This window comes from Paramormyrops kingsleyae, chromosome 23 (genome assembly GCF_048594095.1).
Source record: "Paramormyrops kingsleyae isolate MSU_618 chromosome 23, PKINGS_0.4, whole genome shotgun sequence".
In the NCBI taxonomy this organism is placed as follows: domain Eukaryota; kingdom Metazoa; phylum Chordata; class Actinopteri; order Osteoglossiformes; family Mormyridae; genus Paramormyrops; species Paramormyrops kingsleyae.
In genome coordinates, this window is record NC_132819.1 from 4,176,495 (window position 1) to 4,200,744 (window position 24,250).

Here is a 24,250-nt window from a genome sequence, read left to right on the forward strand (position 1 = left end):
CACACATACACACACATACACACACACACACACACAACACACCCAGATATACCCCGATACATCCAGGCATGACTTCTAATTTCATTACTCATTACTGAGTGCAAAATGTCTAATATGTGGACTTTATGGACGCATTCTTCACATAGCATTCTTGCTTTCTGAAAGCACTAAATCATACATTATTATGGATTGTATCTATACCTGTGTATCTATAGGCCTACTTGAATGATATGTTAGCAGATGTGAGCATCCATTTGTTTATATAACAGCAAAGTCCAATAAAATGCTTTGAAACGAAGATTAATGACAGCGATAAATGTGTAAACATGAGATTTACTGTATTGTCTTATATCTATTTTCCACCTAAAATGGTGTGTGAGACACATATGTTTGTATACATGCACCTGCTTGTAACCATGGTGTGTGTATGTTTGCCATACATACTGTACATTTTTTGTGCCTGTTATCTGTTTCTTTGTGTTCAGTGTACGCTGACTGAAATGGAAGGCACTTGGAATTGTTACCATAGAAACCAAACAAAGAGATGGAATGTGGAATAGTGTAGAGGTAGATAAACAGCCCACAAAAATAAAGCAAACTGATATGGACAACATAGATTTGAATAAATCCCAATTTCAGACTTAAAGTATGTTTAAGCTGCATATAAATGAAAATGTGCAAGTTACCTGTGGTATGTGTTATTTGGTGGAACCTTTTGAACCAGGTTACCACTGTCTGTTCCCAGATTTTATATTAAAGCTTGTTCTTTACTTGAAATGAAATATCAGATAGTGGCTTCTAATTGGTTAACATGAGACATCCTCTCTTAAGGATTTCTTTTTGAAGTCTAACAATATTTTCAACACAATTTTAGATGTAATATGCATTAACTTGATCTAAAAGGCTTTGGATGAAAGTCTCCATCGTGTATTTATTTAATACAGCCAGATTTAATTTCTAATGGGGCATTCATAATAGTCACGTGTGAAGAGCCCACACCAAGTGTCCAGATCAGGTTACTGCTACTTTTATTTGTGATCCCTATATAAAAGATCGTTTTGACTAAATTTTGACTAGCATAAGGGCTTTGGTGACTTACATATGTGACATATCCTGTGGGAAAGGTAAAGGGGCACCACAAAGACTCCATTATATAACATTATATCAAACAGAACATTTGAGGTATGAGTTTGAAGGACTTTAAGAACCTTGATTGGATTATTAATCAGCATAAAAATAGGGATGCTTCTAATACTTGTGTTTAATACATGTATGTGGAATGATCTGGACCTGGGAATTTGTCTCATCCAGATGCAGTTATTGAGGGCTAGTGTTCTGCAGTTGGAAAGATTCATATTTCTTTAATTAGTGAGGTGATTAAAAAAATTCAAAAAGAACTATAGGACCCAAACCACAAGGATTGTTTTCTCATGACCTTTGTCTTCTTCTGTAGAGAGACAGTAAGGGAACATTATTTTTAAGTGGTTTTTAGAAAGTTTGCATAGCTGCCTCTTAGAACATCAGCTACACTGCAACACACTTAACATAATTCACTATTCTTTATACCTGCTTATAATGTATTGTTATAGTCATGAGATAATTTAGGTATACTGTTAAACAACATAAAACAATGTCTGTTGCAGTGGTATTAGTACTGATTATGGTGCCTATGCCCATTCTTGTCTATTAATAACAGACTCTTTATTGTAATAAGCTTTATTACTGGAGAGCTTCTGATGGACAATAGAAGAAAATTAATCTTTCCCATGAGGTTGTACTGAGGGCAGCCCTGAACGTCATTGTACTTAACAAAATGTTTTAAATTGGATAGTTATAATGCCTGTAATTAATTTGAATTAGAAGTCAGATATTGTTTTTTCAACTTCTCATATTTTTTAAATTATTCAGATGTCTAATAGTTTCCTTGGGAAGTCAACGTATGGTCTGTAATTTTTATTGATGATTGATTTGTGTTTTGAGTTGAATGTGTACTTTTCTGAAGGGGCTGGGGTTTCTTGATGTTTATCACTATTCTGAGACACTGCTCTGGTTCACAAGATGGACAGTGTGTTATATCTTTGTGTTCATGTTTTGAGTGTTGAGGGAGGAAGAAATTCTGTTGTTAATCCCCCTCATCCAGAAGAAAGCTCAGCTACAGCAGCAATGGATTTCCAGCAGAAACCTTTGAAAATGAATGTAGTATTGCTAATGATGCTGGTATAATATGTCTTCAACTGAGGCCAGCAGCACTCAGACCAGTAACACAATGGCCACAGTGTTGCAGAGGAGTATGCTGGCTAGAACATGCACAGAAATGCAAGAACCCCCAACCTACTCCTTACAGAGACTGCCCATTTCTGCCACTGTCTGGGTTCTGTGTTGCATTCTCACTGGTTGAGGGCTTGCTGATGTCGAAGTTAGTACATGTGAGAGAGGACAGAATGGGCAGTGTCATTTGACTGGACATAGGAATACATGCCATATTTTTTAGCACTGTTGATGAACATTGAACAAGATGCCCATTGTGCAAAAACATCCAATTCCCACACAAGTTATTTGGAGAAGCTGCTTATTGTAGTTTGTTTTTGTTAGTACCGGGGGAAACTTTTTATTAGATGTGTGCTTATTACCGCCGCAGCAGTCGTTTCTGTAACTTGGTTGAAACAGCTTTATTGTGTGGTTCTTGCTGAGTTGTTGTTTGGATCCCATAGGTTCTGTGGTGACTTAGCATCCTTGATTTAAACCCGAAGCCCCAGTTGAATGCATTGTGAGGCTTCTGGCAGGTGAAATAAGGCGGTCAAGGGAGGGAAATTGTAAAACCTTCTCGGTTTTGGAAAGGAGGAAGGCAAAATGGAAACAGAAAGCAGTGGGAGAGAGAAGGATTGAGGGGACGGCACAGAGGGAGTGAAGAACAGAGCGAGAAAGAGCTGGAGACGAGAGCGAGAGAAACGGGATGAAGAGAGGAGGGGGTGAGCGTACCACTGGAATTATGTAAAAGAGGTGCGTGGGAGAGAAGGATGGCAAGAAAGAGAGAGAGCTGGAGAGTGAGAGAGAGGGATGGATAGAGTGAGAGTGGATGTATTTTTAGTGCTTCAATATAAAAAAGGTTATTATTGCTCTTTGGGGAAATTGGGAAGAAGGGAGAGCGGGATGGAGAGAGAAAGGAAAAGGAGGAAGAACAATGGAGGGTGAAAGAAACAAAAAAAAGGTGCGATGGAAAGTCTTAGTGAGCAGTGTGCTTAGTGAGCTGAGTATGGCCACTGACAGGAATGCAGTGCGCTTGTCCTCTTACAGACCAAGCGTGTCCTACCTGTTGCAGGCCAGCACTTTGCCTGTCTGACAACACGCTTAGCTTTTCTCTCCACCACATATCTGCTAATGTTATTTCACACACACACCAGCAGCTCCTATGAAGACATGGGTGCTCCTGGACGCGGTAATTCATCCTCCCATTCAGTTTTCCAGACAGATCTGTTGGTGCAGAATTTCTATACCTTTTATCACCCCCTATTGTCCTTCAGTTAAAAAAAAAAACACTCATAACGGGAAGCTCTTTGATGAATATGAACAGTGTTCTAGCTTTAACCTCTTTTTCCTCTGTTGCTCTTTCATTGTCTAATTTTTATCTCTTTTGATGTATCCTTCAGAGCAAGCGCGGGCTCGCAGAAAGAGCATAGCGACTGGGAAGCAGCCAAGCATGGAGACCCCTCCCACTGCCCCTCCTCAACCCTTTCGACAACCTGTGAGTACCCCTCATCCCCGCCCTCATCCCCGCCCTCATCCCTGCCCTCATCCCTGCCCTCATTCCCGCCCTCATCCCCGCCCTCATCCCCGCCCTCATCCCTGCCCTCATCCCCGCCCTCATTCCCTTGCTCCCCCTCACTCTCTGTCTCCATCGTCTGCTGTAACTCCCTCCTTTTCCTCCTCTCCTTTGCAAACCTGTGGGCTGCCTGTACCCACACCCCAACATCCTTCCTCCCTCACACTCTCTTCGTGCCCCTCCCTCTCCCCCTCCTTCCCCTCCTCTCCTTCCCAAACTTGTGGGCCTTTGGTAAACACCCCACCCCAGCCTCTGCCTCCCGCTCGATCCCTTTGCCCCACCATCTCTCCGTCCTTCCCCACTCAGCCCTGTGGGACCACAGTGCCCATGCCTCTCCTCCCTCGATCGCTCTCTCTCTACCCATCCTTCCCTCTTTCCTCCACTCACACTCCCGGGGTCAATGGCTGGAGTGTCGCTGGTTCCAATCCCAAGGCCGAATTCTGTGTTGCACCTAAGCCCTCTGTGGAGGTATGCCATCTGAATCATCTAGTCACAAAACGCTACAATTTATAGTATGCCATGGTTTATTGTTATGGTTTTTTAAGGTTTTGGTGGTTAATGACAGACAGGCATCTAAACAAGGCCAATATTAGCCACCAAGTTGATTAGCATATAAGTACACATCTGTTCCTGAAATTTTCTGAACATTACGTCCTGGGTGTTGGGCATAGTGGCCTGGAGAAAAGTTGCATAATTATCAGCAGGCTGTGGATTTTAATCCTTTGCCAACTTCTATACATATAAAAGCAGAACCTCTAATCCTGTAAGATTCTTATAAGAATCTAGTTTGGTTTCCAGAATTTTTGGAAATCATTTATTTAATTAAATTGTGAATTCATTTACATCCTTTTTTCTTTTCATAGACTTCGGCAATTAGCATGCTGAAACATTGCTATAAACTGCTATAAATATTATTCTGTATATATTACATTACAGTGTACTCTTTGTAGACATCCATTAGATCTTACTGTGGTCTGGGAATCTCAAACTGATCTCTTATCACTAATAACTGTAAAAAGACATTGAGATAAGTTTTCACTGGTGGAAATATTTTCCCTCTTTTGTGAAGCCAACTTCTACAAAGCTCAGTATTCTGTTAAAGGAGTGTATTTGAATGTGTATCAGTATAGCCAATAGAGACTCTTGTCCAAGTTTCCTATTAATATTTATATCCCAACACCCCCCTCCATGGGTCATTTGATGGAACTGCAGTGTTTATTAATTTTTCTGGATGAGATCAGGTATATCTGTCCAAACCTCTGTGTAAACATTCCTTTTCCTTCCAGTTGAGTGTTCACTCAGTTATATTGAGTTTGCTGCTCCTCTGTATATCTTGTGAATCATTTGTCTTGACTTCAGACCATTAGAATTCTGTCAAATGTACTAATTGTTATTTAGAAATGAAACCCAAATTTACCCCCAAATTGAAAGGTTCTGTTTATTCAGTTAATAGTTATTTTGAGTATTTAATGGATTTAGAGATTTGATTTTGGCTAAATTATATCAAATTTAATTAGTTGTTCAATTAATGTGCCATGCGTCACACACTCATCAGCATTTGATTAATAGAGAAAGCAGATCTCTGGGATGGGATTTTAGTGCCTGATTCTTCTTCTTTGCATTTTGTCCTTCATACCCCTCTCAGTTTCATCTTATTCTTGTATTAAAAAGTCTTGCTCTTCTTCCTCTATAATGATGCTCGGTTCTTCTGTTCTCTGCCCATTGGCCCATCTCTCTTCCCCATCACACCGGTGTTCCTGTCTGCCCCAATCCTGTTTCCCGTTTTTCTGCGGCCTTCGGATTGTCTTATGGACTGTACTGACTTGTTCATGTAACATTACCCCCCCCCCCCTCACCTCCCCCTTTACACCATTACCAGAGTTTTCTCAGCAAAAGGTTGAAGGGCTCCATCAAGCGGGCCAAAAGTCAGCCCAAACTGGACCGTACCAGCAGCTTCCGTCACATGATCCTGCCTCGCTTCCGTAGCGCCGACCAGGACAGGTAAAAGACCGCCCCCCCAAACCCCCTACCCCCCCCCCGGCCCTGTCTGGCAATGTGGCACCGTGCGTGGGAGCAAGTCTGTTAGAAAGCACTATGAATGTGTCATTTTTGCACGTCTCTGTGTGCTTCTGATGGTGGACGGGCAGCGCAGGCACGGCATGCAGATGAGGTCTGTCTTTTAATATGTATTATACAGTGTTGCTTAAAATCTACTTGAATTATGTGTATGGGGATCTGTGTGAGTGCTGTGTGTTTGCATGCATGCTTTTCTCCGCAATCCAAATGCTGGTTGCCTGTTTATCTTTATATCCATGCCCAAAATGCTTTGAAATAATCCTTTTTTTTTTTTAAAACATCCACAATGTTTCATTGTTGTTTATTTTTATTTAGTTACTGTGGCTTAATTTCAAGTAATGGAGGCTTTGTGATTGGCTGTGATGTCGGGGCAGGTTGGTCCTTTTGATTGGCTGAACCGTGAGATGCAGGTGGTGTCACATTGCCAAGAGCCAAGGAGATGCCAGCTATGTTTATGGAGAAGGCAGTGTGTCTGGTAGTTCAGCTGTTTAAATTTAAATTAATATATGCGGTCCAGATCGAGGATTGATGTGTGGGTTCGGTAACAGGCGCCAATTGCTCAAGATTTTCACTGACTGGTACTTTAAAAACCTCAAGGACCAAACTAATCTAAAGGAAGTGGAGAAGCAGACAAGGCAGTCTTCTCCTGCTATTCTAAACACTATATTTAACATTATCTATGGTTGTTGGGTTTTTTGCTGTAATTCAGTGTTGAGTAAGGTGAGCATGCTGTCATAAAGAACTTCAGTTTGTTGCCATCGATTTCCCTCTCAATGGCCTCACACAGTTTCACATATATTGCCTCTTGTAGCATTGCACACACTTGGAGCGAATAATGTTTATCGCTGGCGATAGCCACACGAAGGGCCAGAAGTGATTGCAATGGGCTGTCTGTTTCTGTCTGTTCCACGTCACCCACAAGCTGAGTATCGTTAATCTATCACCCTTCTCTTTGGCTGGAGGGGGCTGAGAATTCTGTCCGCTTTTGTTCTGTCAAAGCCCATCGATTACTTAAGTGCATCACTTATTAGGCCTCATTAATATCTTGCCGAGCGGCCAGCTCTAATGTAGCACGAGATGTCCCCATTCCCGGAGCTTGCTTCTGATTTCCGAGGGACAGCTTTGATGGGATACACAAAAGCTCAGATACCTGGGTTTTCAGAACGCCTTTGTGATCTTTGCAGAGCGTGATTTCCTTGTCACAGTCAGAGGACTGAATTCACCCAGGTTATTAATCAGTGAACAGTGCCCCACTGTATTAAATAAGGGTCATAAGTATATAACCTACAGACTGCATTGCAACAGAGGGCTTCAGCGGTAAGACACGTGACAGCATGCTGGTGGCTGAGGTGGAACCCCATGCTGTTTCCTGCACCTTTTTATACTCAGGCCAGTCTGCATGGAGCTATTTTCTCACCCTGACTCTTCTTTCTACTTCCCTGCTCTCATAGTGTCCCTTCTGAGTCTCTTCTCATCCTTCGCACTTTGTCAGTCCACTTCGCTTTATCTCTTTGGCCCCCCTCCACTCTTATGATAATTTACATAAAAGGATGTCTCCATATAAGTGAACTCTCTCCCCCTCCTCCAACGGATCTACCGCTTTCTTCCATCAAAACCATTCCTCCCAGGCTTATTTATAAATAGAGACCTTTCTCGAGGCCTCTCAGTCTCTCTGATTCCCCACTCTCCCTTTTCTTTCTCTACTTTCGGTAAGGGTAAACACAAAAAGAGGGAGAGAGAGAGAGAGATGCCTTGATGAAGTTCACTCTGTTTTGGCAGGTCTTTATTTGTGCGTCGTAACGGCACCAGACCGTATCGCTTCCCCAGAATGGTGCCCTGAGCATTTAAATGCACCCCACTAGCTTCTGAGACCTGCCCCCTGGCCATCACTCTGGGCAACAATTACAATTCTATATCATCTGACTAAGAGCGTGAAGGCCATTTGTCACTGGGGTTAAAAGCTTTTTTCCCACTGGCGATAAATTCTACACACGTGTGTCCACCTTCCACTGCACCTTACCTTATCCAGGAATGCACATGCTGGAGAATTAATTAGCTCATTAATATATACATTAATTAGATCTGGAATTATATGCATTACAGGTTTGTTTGCTTTCTTGTTGCTATGGTGGATTAATAAATCTAATAAATCTAAAGTCAGATAATTGCATATCATCGTGGATTAAATAAATCTCAAGGATTATTGGTATTTCTAACCAAAGTGAAGAAACACTATTGAAAACCAACTCGTTAGTGGACTTATGAGAATAAAGGCCAGTCACACTACCTGTATCTCTGTAATAACGGCCTGGGATCATCCATAGTTGCAGTGATGGTTTAGTCAGTCTTAAGAAACTATACGCTCTCTGATCTAACCCTGTATGCGAGGCTTTGAACCCTGAAGATAGAAATCATAGAGATATTTAGCATAACCGAAGTGTTTTTGTGGACCTGTGAATCCCTGAATGTCTGCATCCTAACAGTCTCACCGCCCCCTCTCTTTATGTCAGCTCGACATGACATGCCAGCTGGGATGAATTCACTTTTTATTCATTCATTTCCTGCCCTTGATGATACCCTATGTCGGTCCGGATGCTGGGTGCCCATTCTCGCTCTCTCTGTCTGGCAGGACGCGCCTGATGCAGAGCTTCAAGGAGTCTCACTCCCATGAGTCCTTGCTGTCCCCCAGCAGCGCAGCGGAGGCTCTGGATCTGACTCTGGATGAGGATGCCATCATCAAGCCCGTCCACTCCAGCATCTTGGGGCAGGAGTACTGCTTCGAGGTGCCTTACTCGGGGAGGGCACAGTGTGATGGAGTGGTGGGGGTTGGGGGGGTGCACTTTGAATAGTTGCAAAGGAGAAAAACTAAACAGGATTGGCTGGTGGGTTTGTAGCTGGAGCTCATTGGCTTATAATGGAGCAGGCATGGCAGTACAGAGTATACTAGCAAACCAGTTCACAAGCTGTCAGACTGGGAGGCAATTACATGCTCACATTGGGAGATACAATCTTAGTACTCCTGTTTACGGTAACCTCTGGAGCTTGAGTGAAGTGAAATAACAGAGTAGCTAACTTCTGCAGTTTTCATTTTATAACCTTATACACAAAGAGGATACATAATTGTATCATGATTATATGTAATTAAAAACGTGCATTATGGTGGAAACCTGTTGCGTTTATTGGACAGTTCATAATCAAAATCAGCCTTTATGAAACACTGAAGTCAGTAACCTGCTTTATGGCATTTTCCTCGAATGAAGATGAAGTCATCATAGAAAGTTAGCTGTTACGGAGTTTAGTCACCAGATCAGGTATCTGTATTTAACTCAAAATGAATTAAACCATTTTCCCGGAATGGTTGAAGCAGACAGAAGCTGATGAAAGTGCCTGGGCGTTCAGCTGCTGCTTAATAGTCTGACTGCTTCCGCCCCCAGGTGACTACAGCCTCGGGGACCAAGTGCTTTGCCTGTCGCTCTGCGGCGGAGAGAGACAAGTGGATCGAGAACCTGCAGAGAGCCGTCAAACCCAACAAGGTGAAAAAAGAGAGGGAATGAAAGAGAGGGAAAGGAAAAGAGAGAGCAAGTATCTATCTCTTCTTCTCCCTTTGTTTTTCTTTCTCTTCCCGTCTGTTCCAGCGTCTGTGTGCATATCATCGCCTCTCTTTCATCCCAACCGTTATGCTTCACTTTCTGCTCTCTTTCTGCTCTTCATCTTTCCGTTATTGGACGGGACAACAGATTACGGTGTGGGCCAGAACAAGAAAAAGAGACATAAGGCACAGTGAGTCAAACTGAAAGAGACAGCAGGCTACCTCCAAAGACTGCTGTCATAGGTGTGCTTCAAAAAGGCCTACAGAAGGCAGAGCTCAGGCTAACAAAAATAAAGATGCTATAGCAAACATTATATACCTTAGAAATTCAAATTTAGATTGCAGGGCCTGGCTGTGAGAATGATATGACCTCTTCCTCTTATTCGAAATCCGACGCCTGAAACTTCTTACCCGTCTTGAAACAGCCGGGGGAGGGGGGGGGCTGGCGCCTAATGAGCCGTGTTCTTTTTAGATGCGTTACAGGAGTCGCTTGACTCACCCAGATGTTCTGACTGTGGGGGTGGGGCTCTGCTGATTCCCGGGGCTCTGAGGATTTCAGACAACTTTATTCATAGTGACGCCAGTTCCTAACTAGGGCTCGGGGTCAGAGTGGCATGGCCCAATCTGTGGTCATTGACCTCACTTGTATTATTACTCATTCTTGGTGGGCTCACCAGAACTAATGATTACTTTTGGTACTGCTGGGGTCACTTAAAGCACTGCTTGATTGTAACGGTAACTGACCAGCTGACATACTGTGCTTTCAATGAGCACTTACACGATGACGAGGGCTAAAATTGCAGCTAAATTTAGGGATCTAATTTCAGCTTCAAGAGCATAATTGTCCTATGGATGTTGGATTCAAATGACTCACCTCTGATCGTTCTATGATTATTTCCTTCTGTGCTGAATGATAAATATAGATTTGATAATTTAGACTTGCACTAAAGTTTGGAATTAGATTCTATAAAGTTATGGGGTCTCGTCTTTGGAACCTACAAGCCTTCAGGTTTGACTCACGTCTTACACTGTTTTCGTGTCACCAGCAACTCCAAGAAAATGGCCAAGCTTCACATATGACCAAAGGCCAGAGAACTGCAGCTCTATTGGTTGTCATTGGTACAAAACAATATCTCCGGTAGCCTCTCCCATATTCCACGTACGGCTGGTCAATATCCTAGGAGTTGTTTGGTCTCTGGGTGTGGATGTCTGTCCTCCTCAGCCCACACGCTCCTCTTCCGCCCCGCCCCATTTTGTCTCTTCCCACTCCCCGTTCCATCACCCTTTCCGTCTCCCCACCCCCCCATTCAGGACAACAGCCGGCGGGTGGACAACGTGCTCAAATTGTGGATTATCGAGGCCCGTGAGCTGCCGGCCAAGAAGCGCTACTACTGTGAGCTGTGCCTGGATGACATGCTGTATGCGCGCACCACCAGCAAGCCCCGCACCGACACCGTCTTCTGGGGCGAGCACTTCGAGTTCAACAACCTGCCCCCCATCCGCAGCCTCCGTCTGCACCTCTATAAGGAGACCGACAAGAAGAGACGAAAGGTAGAAAGGATGGAGGCGGTGGCCCAGCACTGACCACATCAGCGTCAGTTAGAAAGGGGGGAGGCGGTGGCCCAGCACTGACCACATCAGCGTCAGTTAGAAAGGGGGGAGGCGGTGGCCCAGCACTGACCACATCAGTGTCACTGATGGACTTGTACAGCATTCTGCCACTATACGTGCTCCGAGGTGCAGCCTGATTTTGCCAAAGCTCTACGGCTGTAGATCGATGATATTGATTGCATGGATATGCTCCGATTTCCTCTTGGAAGTCTAAAGCTTGGTGCTGCTGGAGTCTGGATGCTGAAAAAAATCATTTGTGCATTATCTCTGCTTCCTGTAAACATTTGTAACAGAAGGAGCAACTGGGGATTTGTCTATCGAGCGGAGATTCCATTTGCAGAGATCATCTCGCTCTTTACGGCCAGCCGATCATACAGAGGGGAATACGCATTCTAAAAAATGTCGGCGCTTGTCACCTGTCATGTGCTGTGACCCACCCCCCCTTACCTGCCTTATCTTACTTGTCCCTGTCTCTCAGGAGAAGAGCACATACCTTGGCCTGGTCAGCATCCCCATCTCCAGCATCACTGGCCGGCAGTTTGTGGAGCAGTGGTACCCAGTCATCCAGCCCAGCGTCTTGGCCAAAGGTGGGGGTGTGGGAGGTGGCAAAGTCATAAACGCATCGCTGCGCCTTAAGGCTCGCTACCAGACCATGAACATCCTGCCCATGGAGATGTACAAGGAGTTCGCCGAGTATGTCACCAACAACTACCGCGTGCTGTGTGTTGTGCTGGAGCCCTTGCTGAGTGTCAAGAGCAAGGAGGAGGTGGCCTGCGCCTTGGTGCACATCTTGCAGAGCACCGGAAAGGCCAAGGTAATCCAGGGCACCACCCTCAGCTTCCTACATGAGACAGCATGCTGGAGTCCTACTTTTCTCATTAGCTCTGCTGTTCTTTCTGCAAAAACGATGATTGATCAACTTTTTATTATTTTCCTTTAGTTCAAAGGCCAATTAATTTAATGTTACTTAAATATAAAGTATTTCCATCATCCAACTGTCTTCCAACCACCCATTCAGTACATTGTAATGTATCACAACACACTCATGCAAAGCAGCGTGGGACAACTCTGTTGTGAAAGGTACTATATAGAATTGAATTGAATTGTCCAGGTAGGCCTGGAGTCTATCCCCAGTAGCACGGGGCACAAGGCTGAGGTAAAATATCTCTGCAGAGTCCTGTATGGAAGTTGGATAGATAGATAGAGTGGTAAGAGAGGACAGATCGATAGATAGAATGTTATGTGGATTTTATAAAGATGCAAGAGGATGAGTGTTGGATCCTGGATTAGTATATGATGTCACACGCGCAAATTGTTTGAAAGGTGACACAGAGCAGAAAGCCAGATCAAAATACTTTTACTCCATTACCTCTGTTCTCTCTGGTTTAGGATTTCTTATCCGACATGGCAATGTCTGAGGTCGACAGGTTCATGGATCGCGAGCATCTTATTTTCCGTGAGAACACTCTGGCCACCAAAGCCATAGAGGAGTACCTCAAACTCATTGGACACAAGTATCTCAAGGATGCTATAGGTAATGAGGGACGTGCTCTGACTTGTCACCTGAAGATGCATTTTAGTAATTTAATTATGCTTGAAAATTGTTTGTTAAGTAATGACCTGGAATAACATTAAGCAAACATCATGAATTAAGAGTCAATGTGTTTATGTGGGTCTATGTAGGTGAATTCATCAGAGCTTTGTATGAGTCAGAGGAGAACTGTGAGGTGGATCCTATGAGGACTCCACCCTCTGTCCTGCCTGACCATCAAGCCAATCTTCGCATGTGTTGTGAGCTGGCACTCTGCAAGATCGTGAACTCCCATTGGTCAGTGGATCCTCTTGTTTCCTTCTATTTCTGCATAGTCAGGCAGTATTATGGTTTTGTTGTTCATTGAAATATCTAGCAGATGTTTAGCTTAACAATGTCTCAATTATTTATGGTGACCACGTTTAAGGCATCTCGGTGAGGCTCAGCTCTAACAGCCTGTCTTTCCATCCTTGATTGCTCGCCCAGTGTGTTCCCTCGAGAGCTGAAGGAGGTCTTTGCCTCCTGGAGGGTGCGCTGTGCGGAGAGGGGCAGAGAGGATATCGCAGACCGCCTTATCAGTGCCTCCTTGTTCCTCCGGTTCCTATGCCCTGCAATCATGTCCCCATCACTCTTCAACCTGACCCAGGAGTATCCCGACGAACAGACCTCGCGAACCCTAACCCTCATCGCCAAGGTGGTGCAGAACTTGGCCACATTCTCCAAGTCAGTGAATGGCCTTAATTACTACAGCACAGAAACCTCACCAGATCTTAACTAATAACCACTAACCAAAGCATAAGTAGCTCTTTCTCTACACTAACAAAATGTAACTACTTAGCTGGCGAATTTTGTTTTGTGTAAATAGTCATAGTTTCTAAAAGCACCTACTGCTATAATTGTCTTGCTTAGAATCTGCGAATTTGGCAGAATCATGTTCCTCCTCTTCCTTATTTACAACATGCTTTTGTCTCTCATTGCCGCTCTCGCTTTCCAACTAATCTATTATTACCTGCTCACCCTCCTTGCCTACTACACTTATGCCCTCCCAGGTTCAGCAGTAAGGAGGAACACCTGTGCTTCATGAACGAGTTCCTGGAGATGGAGTGGGGCTCAATGCAGCAGTTCCTTTATGAAATCTCCAATTTGGACAGCATGAGCAACGCCGGAGCCTTCGAGGGATACATTGACCTGGGGCGGGAGCTGTCCATCCTCCACAGCCTGCTGTGGGAGGTCATGGCGCAGCTGAGCAAGGTGGGCGGTCACTGGGAAATGTCACAGCGCTGTCGACGTCCCACTGTTACATTATTCTGCGTAATCTTTCATCTTTCGCCGAGGTAAAACTGTAAGTATACATCGTGTACACAGGCAGCAGAATGTGCCGATGTTACAGTGTTATGTAATGCAGATTCACTGAGGGTTTGACTCATCACAGGCAATCAACAGCAGTAGAATTTAAAGAAGGACAAACAAAGTATTGTACTGCTGCTACAGTATTGCCCTTACTTATGAAGCTAAATTAAACAGTAGATAGTGTGCATGTTGCACATATATATTTCAACAGGGATCTTTTGAGAAGAGCAGCATGATTGCATAAGCAGTCAATCATGAGGATCGAAACACATGCGTTCAGATCAATGGGGGAAAGGCTGACTGCATCAGAGCAAGAAATGTGATTGTGCTTGTGAGATGTATCGCTTTCATATATGACTTCTTGTTCAAGTGCAGTGAATGGAATTGCATTAGCATGTCCCAAGACTGGGACCTAATCAGATATTTGACCACAGTTAGATTGCTAGCTGGCCTTACCCAGAGGAGAACCTGTCAAATTCAATTAGAGCCCTGGTGAAAGTTTTTTATTTGATCTCTTTCTCACCTTTGACAGGTTACTGGGGCCATAATCTGTAAATGATACTGCAAGTGTGCACTCAGTGTATACTCAGTGTGTACTCAGTGTATACTCAGTGTGTACTCAGTGTATACTCAGTGTGTACTCAGTGTGTACTCAGTGTGTCCCTGGCAAGAGACAAGAAACTGGGTCCCTTTGACCCTACAACTATATCAATGCTGATGACAATTGTCACGTAAATGTGTACTTAGTGATAATGCACACACACACACACACACACACACAGACCTGTATTATTATCTTTGTGGCGACTGTGCATTCATTCCTTTTAGCAAAACCCTAATCCCAACAATAACAACCTTAACCCAGCTCTAGCCTTAACCATAAGTACCCAAACAAAATACATGTCTTTTGGCATTTTTAATTTTATGATTACAGTCACAGATCTTTAAGAAGTTGAATTTCCCCTTTGGGGACCGAAAAAATGTTCCCTACAACATCAAAACAACAGGTCTTTATCACACCACAATGTAACGTATACCTGGACCACAAAGAGACACAAAGACACACATACTGTACACACTAATAATATATGTGGTGCTTTTTGGGGAGATTATGCAAATTTCCTGCAGTGTGGAGGAAAATTCACTATTTAAAACCTGTACTGTCTCATAATTGTTTTCCTGCTTCGAATTCTACAGTAACTTTTTAATGGGCCATACATTTTTTTCCTTCTTCCCTCTTTGTTTGACTTCACATCGCTCATTCCTTCTCCTCTGTAGGAAGCCATTATTAAGCTGGGGCCGTTGCCACGGTTACTCAACGACATCAGCATGGCCCTGAGGAACCCCCATCTGCAGAGGCAGCCCAGCCATCAGACTGACCGACCGCCCCCTGACAGGCAAATGGACCGGCTGCTCTCCCGACCGAGCTTCAACCGGGTCGTCTCCTCTGACTTCCAGGCCCACATGATGCGTGACCTGAACAGGTAGCAACCAGAGGGGGTGAGATCCACCGATGCAGACCCCAAGGGAGGCATGCTTTGTCAAACAGCCTGGATCTATGGGACCTGTTCACAAAACACATGACCCCATCAAGAACATCCTGACAATGCTTATGTCTATCATTTTATTTCCGAACACTCATATAACATAGACCTTTCGCCGTATGGTGGTTCATTCCCTAGAGGGGAAGCTGCCTGCAGCTGTGTCTGCAGCTGGCCAATGAGCATCCTTTCATTCAGCAAACAATGAACAACTTAGACAGATTCACTGGAAAAGGCCTTGTGAATATGACCACTCAGCATGATGTGAAGAGTTAATCTCCCCTCTCTTACTACGGTGTTTCCCCCTTCAGCTCCATAGAAATGTCCCGCCTACCTTCGCCTACCTCTGCTCTTTCTGGTGGGGGGCACTTGGCATCACATGCAGGCATGGGGGGCTACGGGGACCGGGACCACCCACATCGTGCTTCTTCTAAAGATGTCTTCTACTCGACCCGTCCCCCCTTGGCACGTTCTAGCCCGGCATACTGCACCAGCAGTTCGGACATAACCGAACCCGACCCAAAGGTACTGGCACAAGAGGGATCTGGCCTCTGGATATTTTACTTAAAGTGTTTGACAGGGAGAGTGGGGTAGACATGTCTCACATTCAGTTGTTTTTGTGTGTTGACAAAAAGCTATGGATAAGGCTGTTATATGATTCATGCCCTTTCATATGTGAGTAGAAGTGTAAAAACAGCCAAGTCATACTCACAGCTGTACTGGATCTTCTTGCACTGCTCAATTCTGTAGCCTTTTTGTCCGTGCCACTGAAACAAAACAGCAGCGATACGATGATGTATGAAGAGTATAAAATCATTTTATGTCGATCATAATATGCTTTTCGTCTATCCATGTTCCATCCAACACAGGGTTATGGTGGAGCCTATCCCAAGATGCACCAGGCAGTGAGCTAACAGACAGTGCTAACTACTGAGCCACCACTGCACCTCTATGGTGTTCAGATTTGATGAAAAAATAGTCTTGATTTAACGAGGTGCTACATAATAAGTGAGCAGCCATATATGTGGACTGCTTGTTACTGGGACACTAATTAGCTCTCTAGCCTTCCCTAGGCACCCAAGAAATGTTAACAGATATCCCCAATAAAAAAGATCAGTAGGCCCAGTTACTGCACAGCCAGGTTTCACAGCACCATGGGAATATTCTCTGCCTCTTACCGAGCGCCCCGGTCCTGCCCGCGTGCGTTACATCCCAGCAGTCACACACCCTGGTGACTAGCCAGTAACGGTATCATCGCGATCGCCCTTGACAGCAGCGCTTCTCTGTGTCAGTGTGCTTCAAAGCCAAGTCTGACACCCGCCCCAGCAGACCCGCCTCCTTACCATCAGTTCCTGTCATGTCTTTTGTGAAGTCTTTTTGTGGCAGTGCCCGTTGGCAAATTCTCAGAGAAGGCCTCGCCTTCATCCCTGCCGCAGGTTCTCAGCGTCAACAAAAGCGTGTCCATGATGGACCTGCAGGACTCCAGAATGAACAGTATCTCCAACCTGCAGTCAGTGGGCGACATGCTCAACTCCTCCCAAGCCTCCATCGCAGGCCTTGGTGGCTATGGGGGCATGGGGGCCCTAGGCGGGGGCCTGGGAGGGGGGCTGCGGGCCGGGGGCCGCCTCTCTGCGGGGTCGGGCGGCTCAAGCATGTCGGGCGGCCTGAGGCTGAGTCAGCTGAGCCAGATGGGGACCACGACAGATTCTCTGTCCCAGCAGCAGCAGCAGCAGGCGGCCGCCATGCACTACCCGCTGTCCTTCCAGAACCCCCTCTTCCACATGGCGGCCGATGGGCCCCAGCTGCACCATCAGCCCAGCCGGGCGCAGCCTCCGCCGCCCCTCCTGCTGGCCCCGGAACCCGAGCCCTCCCACCCCACCTACATCCCCGCTTTCGGCCACGGCGGCTTCTCCCGCAGCGAGGACCTTTCGGCGCTGCGGGCCAGCAGCCTGGTGCAGCCCAGCATCATCCACTCACACAGCTACAGCGACGACTATACGCGGCAGAACCAGGCCGAGTACGGCCGGCGCCAGCTGTCTGTCATGCAGGTACCCAGGTTCTGGAGAGAAAGGCCTGATGCCATGAGCAGATCTGCTAATCCTCAACATTAGGAGATTGAACAAATAATGTGTGGGAAATAGGGCACATATATGTAAGGCAACGACAGGGCACACAGCTCAATGATCAGACCTTCAGTGTTCATCGTATTGTTATTATTTTATTTATTTCAAACTTTCCTTTTTATCCTGCCTTTTCCAGGACAATTTCCACCAACAGCAACAGCAAATGATGATGATGGGAATGGGCTCCCAGACAGGCACCTCCTCTTCCCTGGCCACACCCCCCTCCACTGTTCACCCAATGCGGCAGAGCTCAATTGCCCCACCCCCTCAGCGTGTCAAATCCCAGACCTCCCACCAGCTGTCCGTCAGTGCCGCGGCAGCCTCCACCCCTCCGACTAAAACCCGCCCCCCTAGCGGAAATCTGCTCCAGTCCCCGGAGTCCAGCTTCGGGGGTCGGCAGCCGGCGCCACGCCAGCAGCTATCCGTCAAAGACACCCCCGCCCCTGGGCTGCCACACCAGCAGAGCTCAGTCAGGGAGAGCCAGGGTCCCCAAGGAGGGCCTGCATCCACCCCACAACAAACGCAGCAGCAACCTCAGCAGCAGCACTTACTGAAGCCTACGATTAGCAAACAGGTACGTGGAGGTTCCCCCTCGGTGGGCTGCTTTGTCTCCCTGCTGCCTTGAATGTACTTACTGTGTGACTCCAAGTGATCCCATTCAGGTGACTAACCTTGAAAAGGTCTGAAGAACCAAACAATTGCCCTAGCGTGCACTGCTGGGCAAACACACTTCTGCGGCGTCAACCACTATTTAACTCCAGTTTAGCTATTTTTAGACATCTGTAGGAAGGAACGATGTTTGCCATTTTTTGCATCACCGTAGGTGGTGTTCATCTGTTTGGTCAGGACTGACTTTGTTCATCAGCGGCCATTGGAATTCTCTTTATAAAGGATGTCTGCTGTTCAGCTCCCATAGCCTCATTCTCTCCCATTATTCTGGTCGCGCTCGACTCGAGGGCACTAACTGAAACGCTAACCCAAACAACACCCTGTTATTGGTGGTTCAGTGCAACCTGTAAAGTGCGTAGGGGAAAATTTATTTTGTTATACAATTCATAATCCCGTGGGAGCGCAGCCCCCAAAACATTTCCAGTGGGTAATTTGCCACCCTTCAGGTCTGTAGCCTTTTGTGCTAACCGTTAAAAGCAACCAAAATAACATAATGATGTATAAAATATAGAAAGAACAGATAATAGCCTAGGTTGAATACTTTTAGTGAAAGTGATCCCCCACAGGCTATATGCAGATTTTTATGGGATATTAAGAGGGGAGGGTAGCCCTAAGTGTCTAAATTTACGTGTTTTCTGTCAGTAAATTAAGTATAGCATTACTGGCAATCAAATGATAAATGGCTATTATGCCCTACATTGTTGTGGTTGCTCTGAAGAGTCTTAACGTTATATAAAAAGTTACTTGTGAAAACAAAGACTGTGATACTTCTGGTTATGATCAAATGCATTGCATATTTCACGACTTTTTCCAGGATTGTGCGCCATCTTAAGACTCCCTGTTTACTTTGAAATATTTGCTTCCAAACCATTTATACACGCAGACACTAGTTTTGTTATGCAAAGGACACAGGACGCATTATTTTGTTTACATAGACTTGCCTTCTTGTCGTAGGGCACGCAGTCGCCCTCCACCCTGAACCCGCCCACCCAGGCTACTGAGCGCACTGTGGCTTGGGTGTCTAACATGCCTCACCTGTCTGCCGACATCGAGAGCTCACGCATCGAGCGGGAGGAGTACAAGCTGAAGGAGTACTCGAAGAGCATGGACGAATCGCGCCTGGAAAGGGTCAGTTTCTGTGTTGTGTCCACTTGTGTGGCTGCTTTCCCTATTTCCCCAGCTTATCTGTCTGACCTCTGTTTGCATGACACTAATGTGGCGTTTCAACCTACATCCCTCCTAACAACAGATTATAAAATATGTCCGTTGATGAACTTGTATTCACAACTTTCATCATTTTATTTATAATTTTCAGATTGCTAGCTAATTTGTTGCAATCCTTAATTACAGACAAGTATCAACTATGAGGCTCTTTACATTTTTATTGAAAATTTATTTAGTGTTTGCCAGTAATGGTAAACTGATGCTGACTTTCCAAAAAGTGCTGGTTGTATCACCTGAAACAGTGAAATGGGTAATAAATGTTATACCCGGGTTAGATGTCTCTATAGCGACTGAACAGATGGCCTTCAGAGGCGTACACATGACTAATTTAGAGAAAAGCTGACAAAATGACTTTGAACTTATTATAAAACTTATAAGGAATACTTTCTGGCACTAATGTGCTTCACTGACCCATTCCTGTCCTTCCTTTGAAGTTTCCTCTGCATATCTTATTGGCCTTCACTTCTGCCTTACAGTTTGCCTCTTTTCTTATGTCTTCCATGTCACCTTCGTGTGTGTGTTTGCAAGAATAAAGAATAGATGCATTTGTCTAAAAATGTTCACAAACTCTGGCCAAATGAAGCTATTCACTTTGGGCATTGTTGCTGTAAGCAAAACTTTAGCCTGTGATGCTTAGTGTGGATGATTATGGCTGGTCGCTGTGTATATTTGGATTAGATTAGGATTTTGCCATCTTGTTCATTTGACTTCCTTTGCTGGCTCCTGGAGGATGGGCTGCCCCTTTCAGTCTAGTTCCTCCAATGGGTTCTTCCTTATAGGGAGTTTCTTTCCGCTGTCGCCTCTGTCTGGCTCACTGGGGGCTTTGGGCTGGGATAATGTAAAGTGCTTTGAGACAATTTAACACTGTGGAAATGGGCTGTACAAATAAAATTGAATTGAATATTTAGTGTGTGTGGTAGATTTATGACCACGTCCTGTCCTCCTAATCAGGTGCGAGAGTACGAGGAGGAGATCCATTCCCTCAAAGAACGGCTGGTGATGTCCCACCGCAAGCTGGAGGAGTATGAGCGACGGCTCCTTACGCAGGAGCAGCAGACCAATAAAATCCTACAGCAGTATCAGAATCGCCTGGAGGACAGCGAGAGGAGGCTGAGGCAGCAGCAGATAGAGAAAGACTCCCAAATTAAAGGAATAATCAACAGGTAAATACAGGGCTGGTGGGTTGTGAGGAGAGAGAGGGTCTGTTTGTGGCTCACTTCAGCTGGATGATTTTGCTCAATCTAGCAACTGTACTTGTAAAACACTTTTAGCTAATTTCGCAATGTTTTCACTTTAGGCGAAAATGGACACAAAGTAATCAGTGATGTACATAGCGACTATTGTACTCAAGTCCTCCAAAGCACTTTTACGTTAAGTTTACTGCTTGTAAAGGCATTTTCACTACTGAGATCTGAACCATTTTCATTTTACCATTTGGGGTATGATAGACATTTAGCCACAGAGAGAAATTTAAATAAACTTAACAGTAGATTTAACAGAGCTCTTGTGCGTGAATTCTACTTATGACTCTACTGAGGACACTACATTCTCATTCTCTGATGAGAACCTCATCATTCAGTTTAATTAATGAAGCTCATCGTAAAATTAGATAATTAAACTTTAATTAGACTCCACAATCCTTCAGCCTTAGATGTGTTATGCTCTGGTCTTGTTCACTCTTATTTGTTGCGATGTTCTGCTTGTAATGATGAATGCATTTCCTTTTAGCACTTGACGTTTTGGTACTACTGGCGAGGGGCACCACTTGGTGCCCAATACACTTGACTGTAGCGTCACCTGTGCTTCTAGTAGCCTTGATGGGTTTTTTTTGAGAAGAATCATACAAAATAATGCACTCAAGACATCTCGACTTCATACAAATGTCAAGACAAAGGAGGATTGATTACATGTAACATTATGAATGAGAGAGTAACTGAGAGTACAGAGCCATTCTTTTGAAAAACAACTACTTCCTCAACTTCTATTGGTGCTTTACATAAAAGCACAAGACTAATGAACCAAGGTACATTTATATGTAAGTTTAGGGCAAAACTGGCAGACCATGGACAAGCAGCATTAATGCTCCTGTACATACAGCAATCGTGTCCTGTACTCAGTTACATTTCAATCCAAGGATTACAAGATGTAGCCATTTAAAGAATGGAATCCTTCATAAAAAGGACATGGGACCCAACCTGCCTTTTTTATGGATCACATGACTGGGGTGGACACCTGGAAATCTTAACCAACCAAAGATAAATGACACTAGCTTGGGAAACAGGAAAAACATAACTCTTGTTTTAATCACAAGAAATGCAATGGTCTGTAAAGCCAAACGGTATTAAGGCATCCTTCAAACATTATCTATTTAATGGCAACCGCTTTGGATTGAATCAGTAATGATATTTTAGCAGAAGCTGTTACGGGAAAAAGATAAAGCTCTTCTTTTATTTACAACCGTGCAAATGCAGAATGGCATCCAGAATTTATGTCCTTCACCATCGTCTCCATTACAAGTCAAGTGCCAGCCAATTTTTTGAGAAGGACACTGCCCCTTGGGGTAAAACTGGTCATGCGACTTTCTGGAGTAGAAAAGATGAAGCCTAGGTACCCTGAGTGCTTTCCAAAGACTGAAATGGATGGAAAGATCAGTGCCAGGTTCACTCTCTGACAATGAATGTGAGATCCTCTGGAAAAATGGAAAATAGCCATTGGCTCCACAGCCGTAAACACACAGTCCCTGTAAAAGAATTCTGGGGCTCTGGACCGTGATAGATTCACACTAATATATTTTCAAAAAAGGATAATCTGCAGTGCCACTCAGAAAAGCCTAAATAACGACCCTTAACTTGTGGTCAGGCTTCTTCTCAAGTGACATCTGGATTCAGCGATGTACAAACTGATTTGTTCCCTGGTGGAATTTGAACCTGGAGTCAAAAACCCAACCTTATATATTGATGTAAATATCTCTGATAGTGTGCTGACTGCTTTTAAATCGTTCACTTCTACATAGCTGATGTACAATTTTAAAAGTAATTATATGCTGTGTTGTACTTCACAGGAAATAAATACTACATTAGCTTTAGTTTGTGCTAAATTTCAGCAATTACAGATTGAATAACATATTAATAACTATGTAGTACAATAAATACAGAGATTTTAGATATACATATTTATCACCTTTATTATTAAGATAACTGAAAGATCAGATTAGAGAAACCTTAAAATATTGATTAATGAAAACATTTATTTCAGATGTGAATTTATTTCAATGAATTGCAGAAGTTACATAGAGGTTAGATGGTAGGAATAATATATTTCAATGGAAATCTTTAATTGTCGGCTGCTTTTTGCCAGTGAACTTTGACACACTACAGTTATACTTTGTTGTTATTGTTTATTTGTTTATCAGATGCTATAGTCCAGACTAATTTATATGTAACTTACATAGACATAAATATATAATGCGCACATATATTCCTGGATATTCTTTTCAAGTGTTTCATTTCCAGCTTTGAAAAGTTTTGGAAATAGCTTCATAAGTTATTTGTTATCTGGAACGTTAAATGCAGAAAGCAACACATGCTTTTGAGATGTTTTTCTGAGGAAAGAAGTATAATTGGGAAAAAATGTCATTATATTTTTGTTTGCTAGTGTTGTTTTGCTAGTATTTGGTGCCGGGTAAAGCCCTACAGCAGTATCATCAAGGCAATTTGTATATGGTTTTTTTTTTCAATTTCTGTCAATATATAACTGGCTTTTGACGTGAAGTATAATAATGAATATTCATTCTTCTAGTTTTTGAAGTTATAATAAGGAGAAAGACTGACCCCTCACTCTCCAACACCCCCCTGTTATGACAATCACATTATTAATCATTCCTAGAAGACCAGGTAAATTAATTGTCTTTGGACAATTAAAGTCCTTCAAGAAAGATACTTTTACAGCTTGAGCCCAACTGGGTTGTCAGTGGGAGGGCTTCTGGATGTACCCGTTGTTTCTTCTCTTTCTGCCTCTTTTCTGTAACCTTTAACTCTTTCATCCAGTAACTTTCTGTCCTTCGTAGCAGCAAATACCAAATTCACATGACCTCTCATTGACCCTCACTTTTGTAACTGCATGAACACTTTGAAACCTCTGGGTGTACATTTCACTCCGCAATAGTATGAGATGTTTTTAGGTATGTGCGGCCCTTTTGTTGTGAATATCACTTTGTATTCGGGGAGCTGTTCGGCGTTTTAAACGTGATCGGACTAATCTGTCAGAAGTTTTTATTGTTGCTGCGACACTGCCAATATGTGTTTGTACTTCTGTTCATTTTGATTTTTTTTTCCACTCTTAATTTGTACAAAGCGCAACAGTGTAAATCATTCATGGAATAAAACACTCAAGTACAAATGTTTGAAAACTCACCCTGTGGATTTTCATTATTTATTAATTTATGCCAAGCACACTGAATGGAATCACATTGATGTTTTGAACAGCTGAATTAAATTCTGGGTTTTAATGCTGATGATTCTGCCAAATAACTTTTAATAATATGATTTACCCATAGTTGTCAGTCTACAAGTATTGCAGTATGTATTGTTTTCATTATGGAATTCTAAAATTAGAATATTCATGCTTGTACCAGATTTCCTATCTGTTTCGCTCCCCTAAAATGATTAATGAGATATTAGCAATACACTATAAATTATTCATAATGGACATAAACTA

The 24,250-nt window shown here is 43.9% G+C and overlaps 1 protein-coding gene across 14 annotated transcripts in view; it reads left to right on the plus strand.

Moving 5' to 3' along the window:
- Positions 1–24,250, plus strand: part of LOC111853501 (ras/Rap GTPase-activating protein SynGAP-like) — a 90,483-nt gene that overhangs the window by 42,540 nt on the left and 23,693 nt on the right. For 11 of the 14 annotated variants that reach the window (XR_002840466.2, XM_023830448.2, XM_023830453.2 and 8 more), the window contains 16 exons: positions 3,648–3,742; positions 5,700–5,821; positions 8,526–8,679; positions 9,331–9,429; positions 10,797–11,036; positions 11,575–11,910; positions 12,486–12,630; positions 12,780–12,924; positions 13,114–13,350; positions 13,677–13,878; positions 15,256–15,461; positions 15,830–16,043; positions 16,955–17,566; positions 17,778–18,215; positions 19,265–19,438; positions 20,486–20,697. Coding sequence is in view for 13 of the 14 variants with exons in the window: in XM_023830448.2 (XP_023686216.2) it covers positions 3,648–3,742; positions 5,700–5,821; positions 8,526–8,679; positions 9,331–9,429; positions 10,797–11,036; positions 11,575–11,910; positions 12,486–12,630; positions 12,780–12,924; positions 13,114–13,350; positions 13,677–13,878; positions 15,256–15,461; positions 15,830–16,043; positions 16,955–17,566; positions 17,778–18,215; positions 19,265–19,438; positions 20,486–20,697 (3,631 nt within the window). In the remaining variant the exon portion in view is untranslated. Of the gene's footprint in view, positions 1–2,841; positions 3,001–3,647; positions 3,743–5,699; positions 5,822–8,525; positions 8,680–9,330; positions 9,430–10,796; positions 11,037–11,574; positions 11,911–12,485; positions 12,631–12,779; positions 12,925–13,113; positions 13,351–13,676; positions 13,879–15,255; positions 15,462–15,829; positions 16,044–16,954; positions 17,567–17,777; positions 18,216–19,264; positions 19,439–20,485; positions 20,698–21,262; positions 23,947–24,250 lie in introns of those variants that run through there. The other 3 variants (XM_023830460.2, XM_072706106.1, XM_023830457.2) reach the window with 3 other exon arrangements.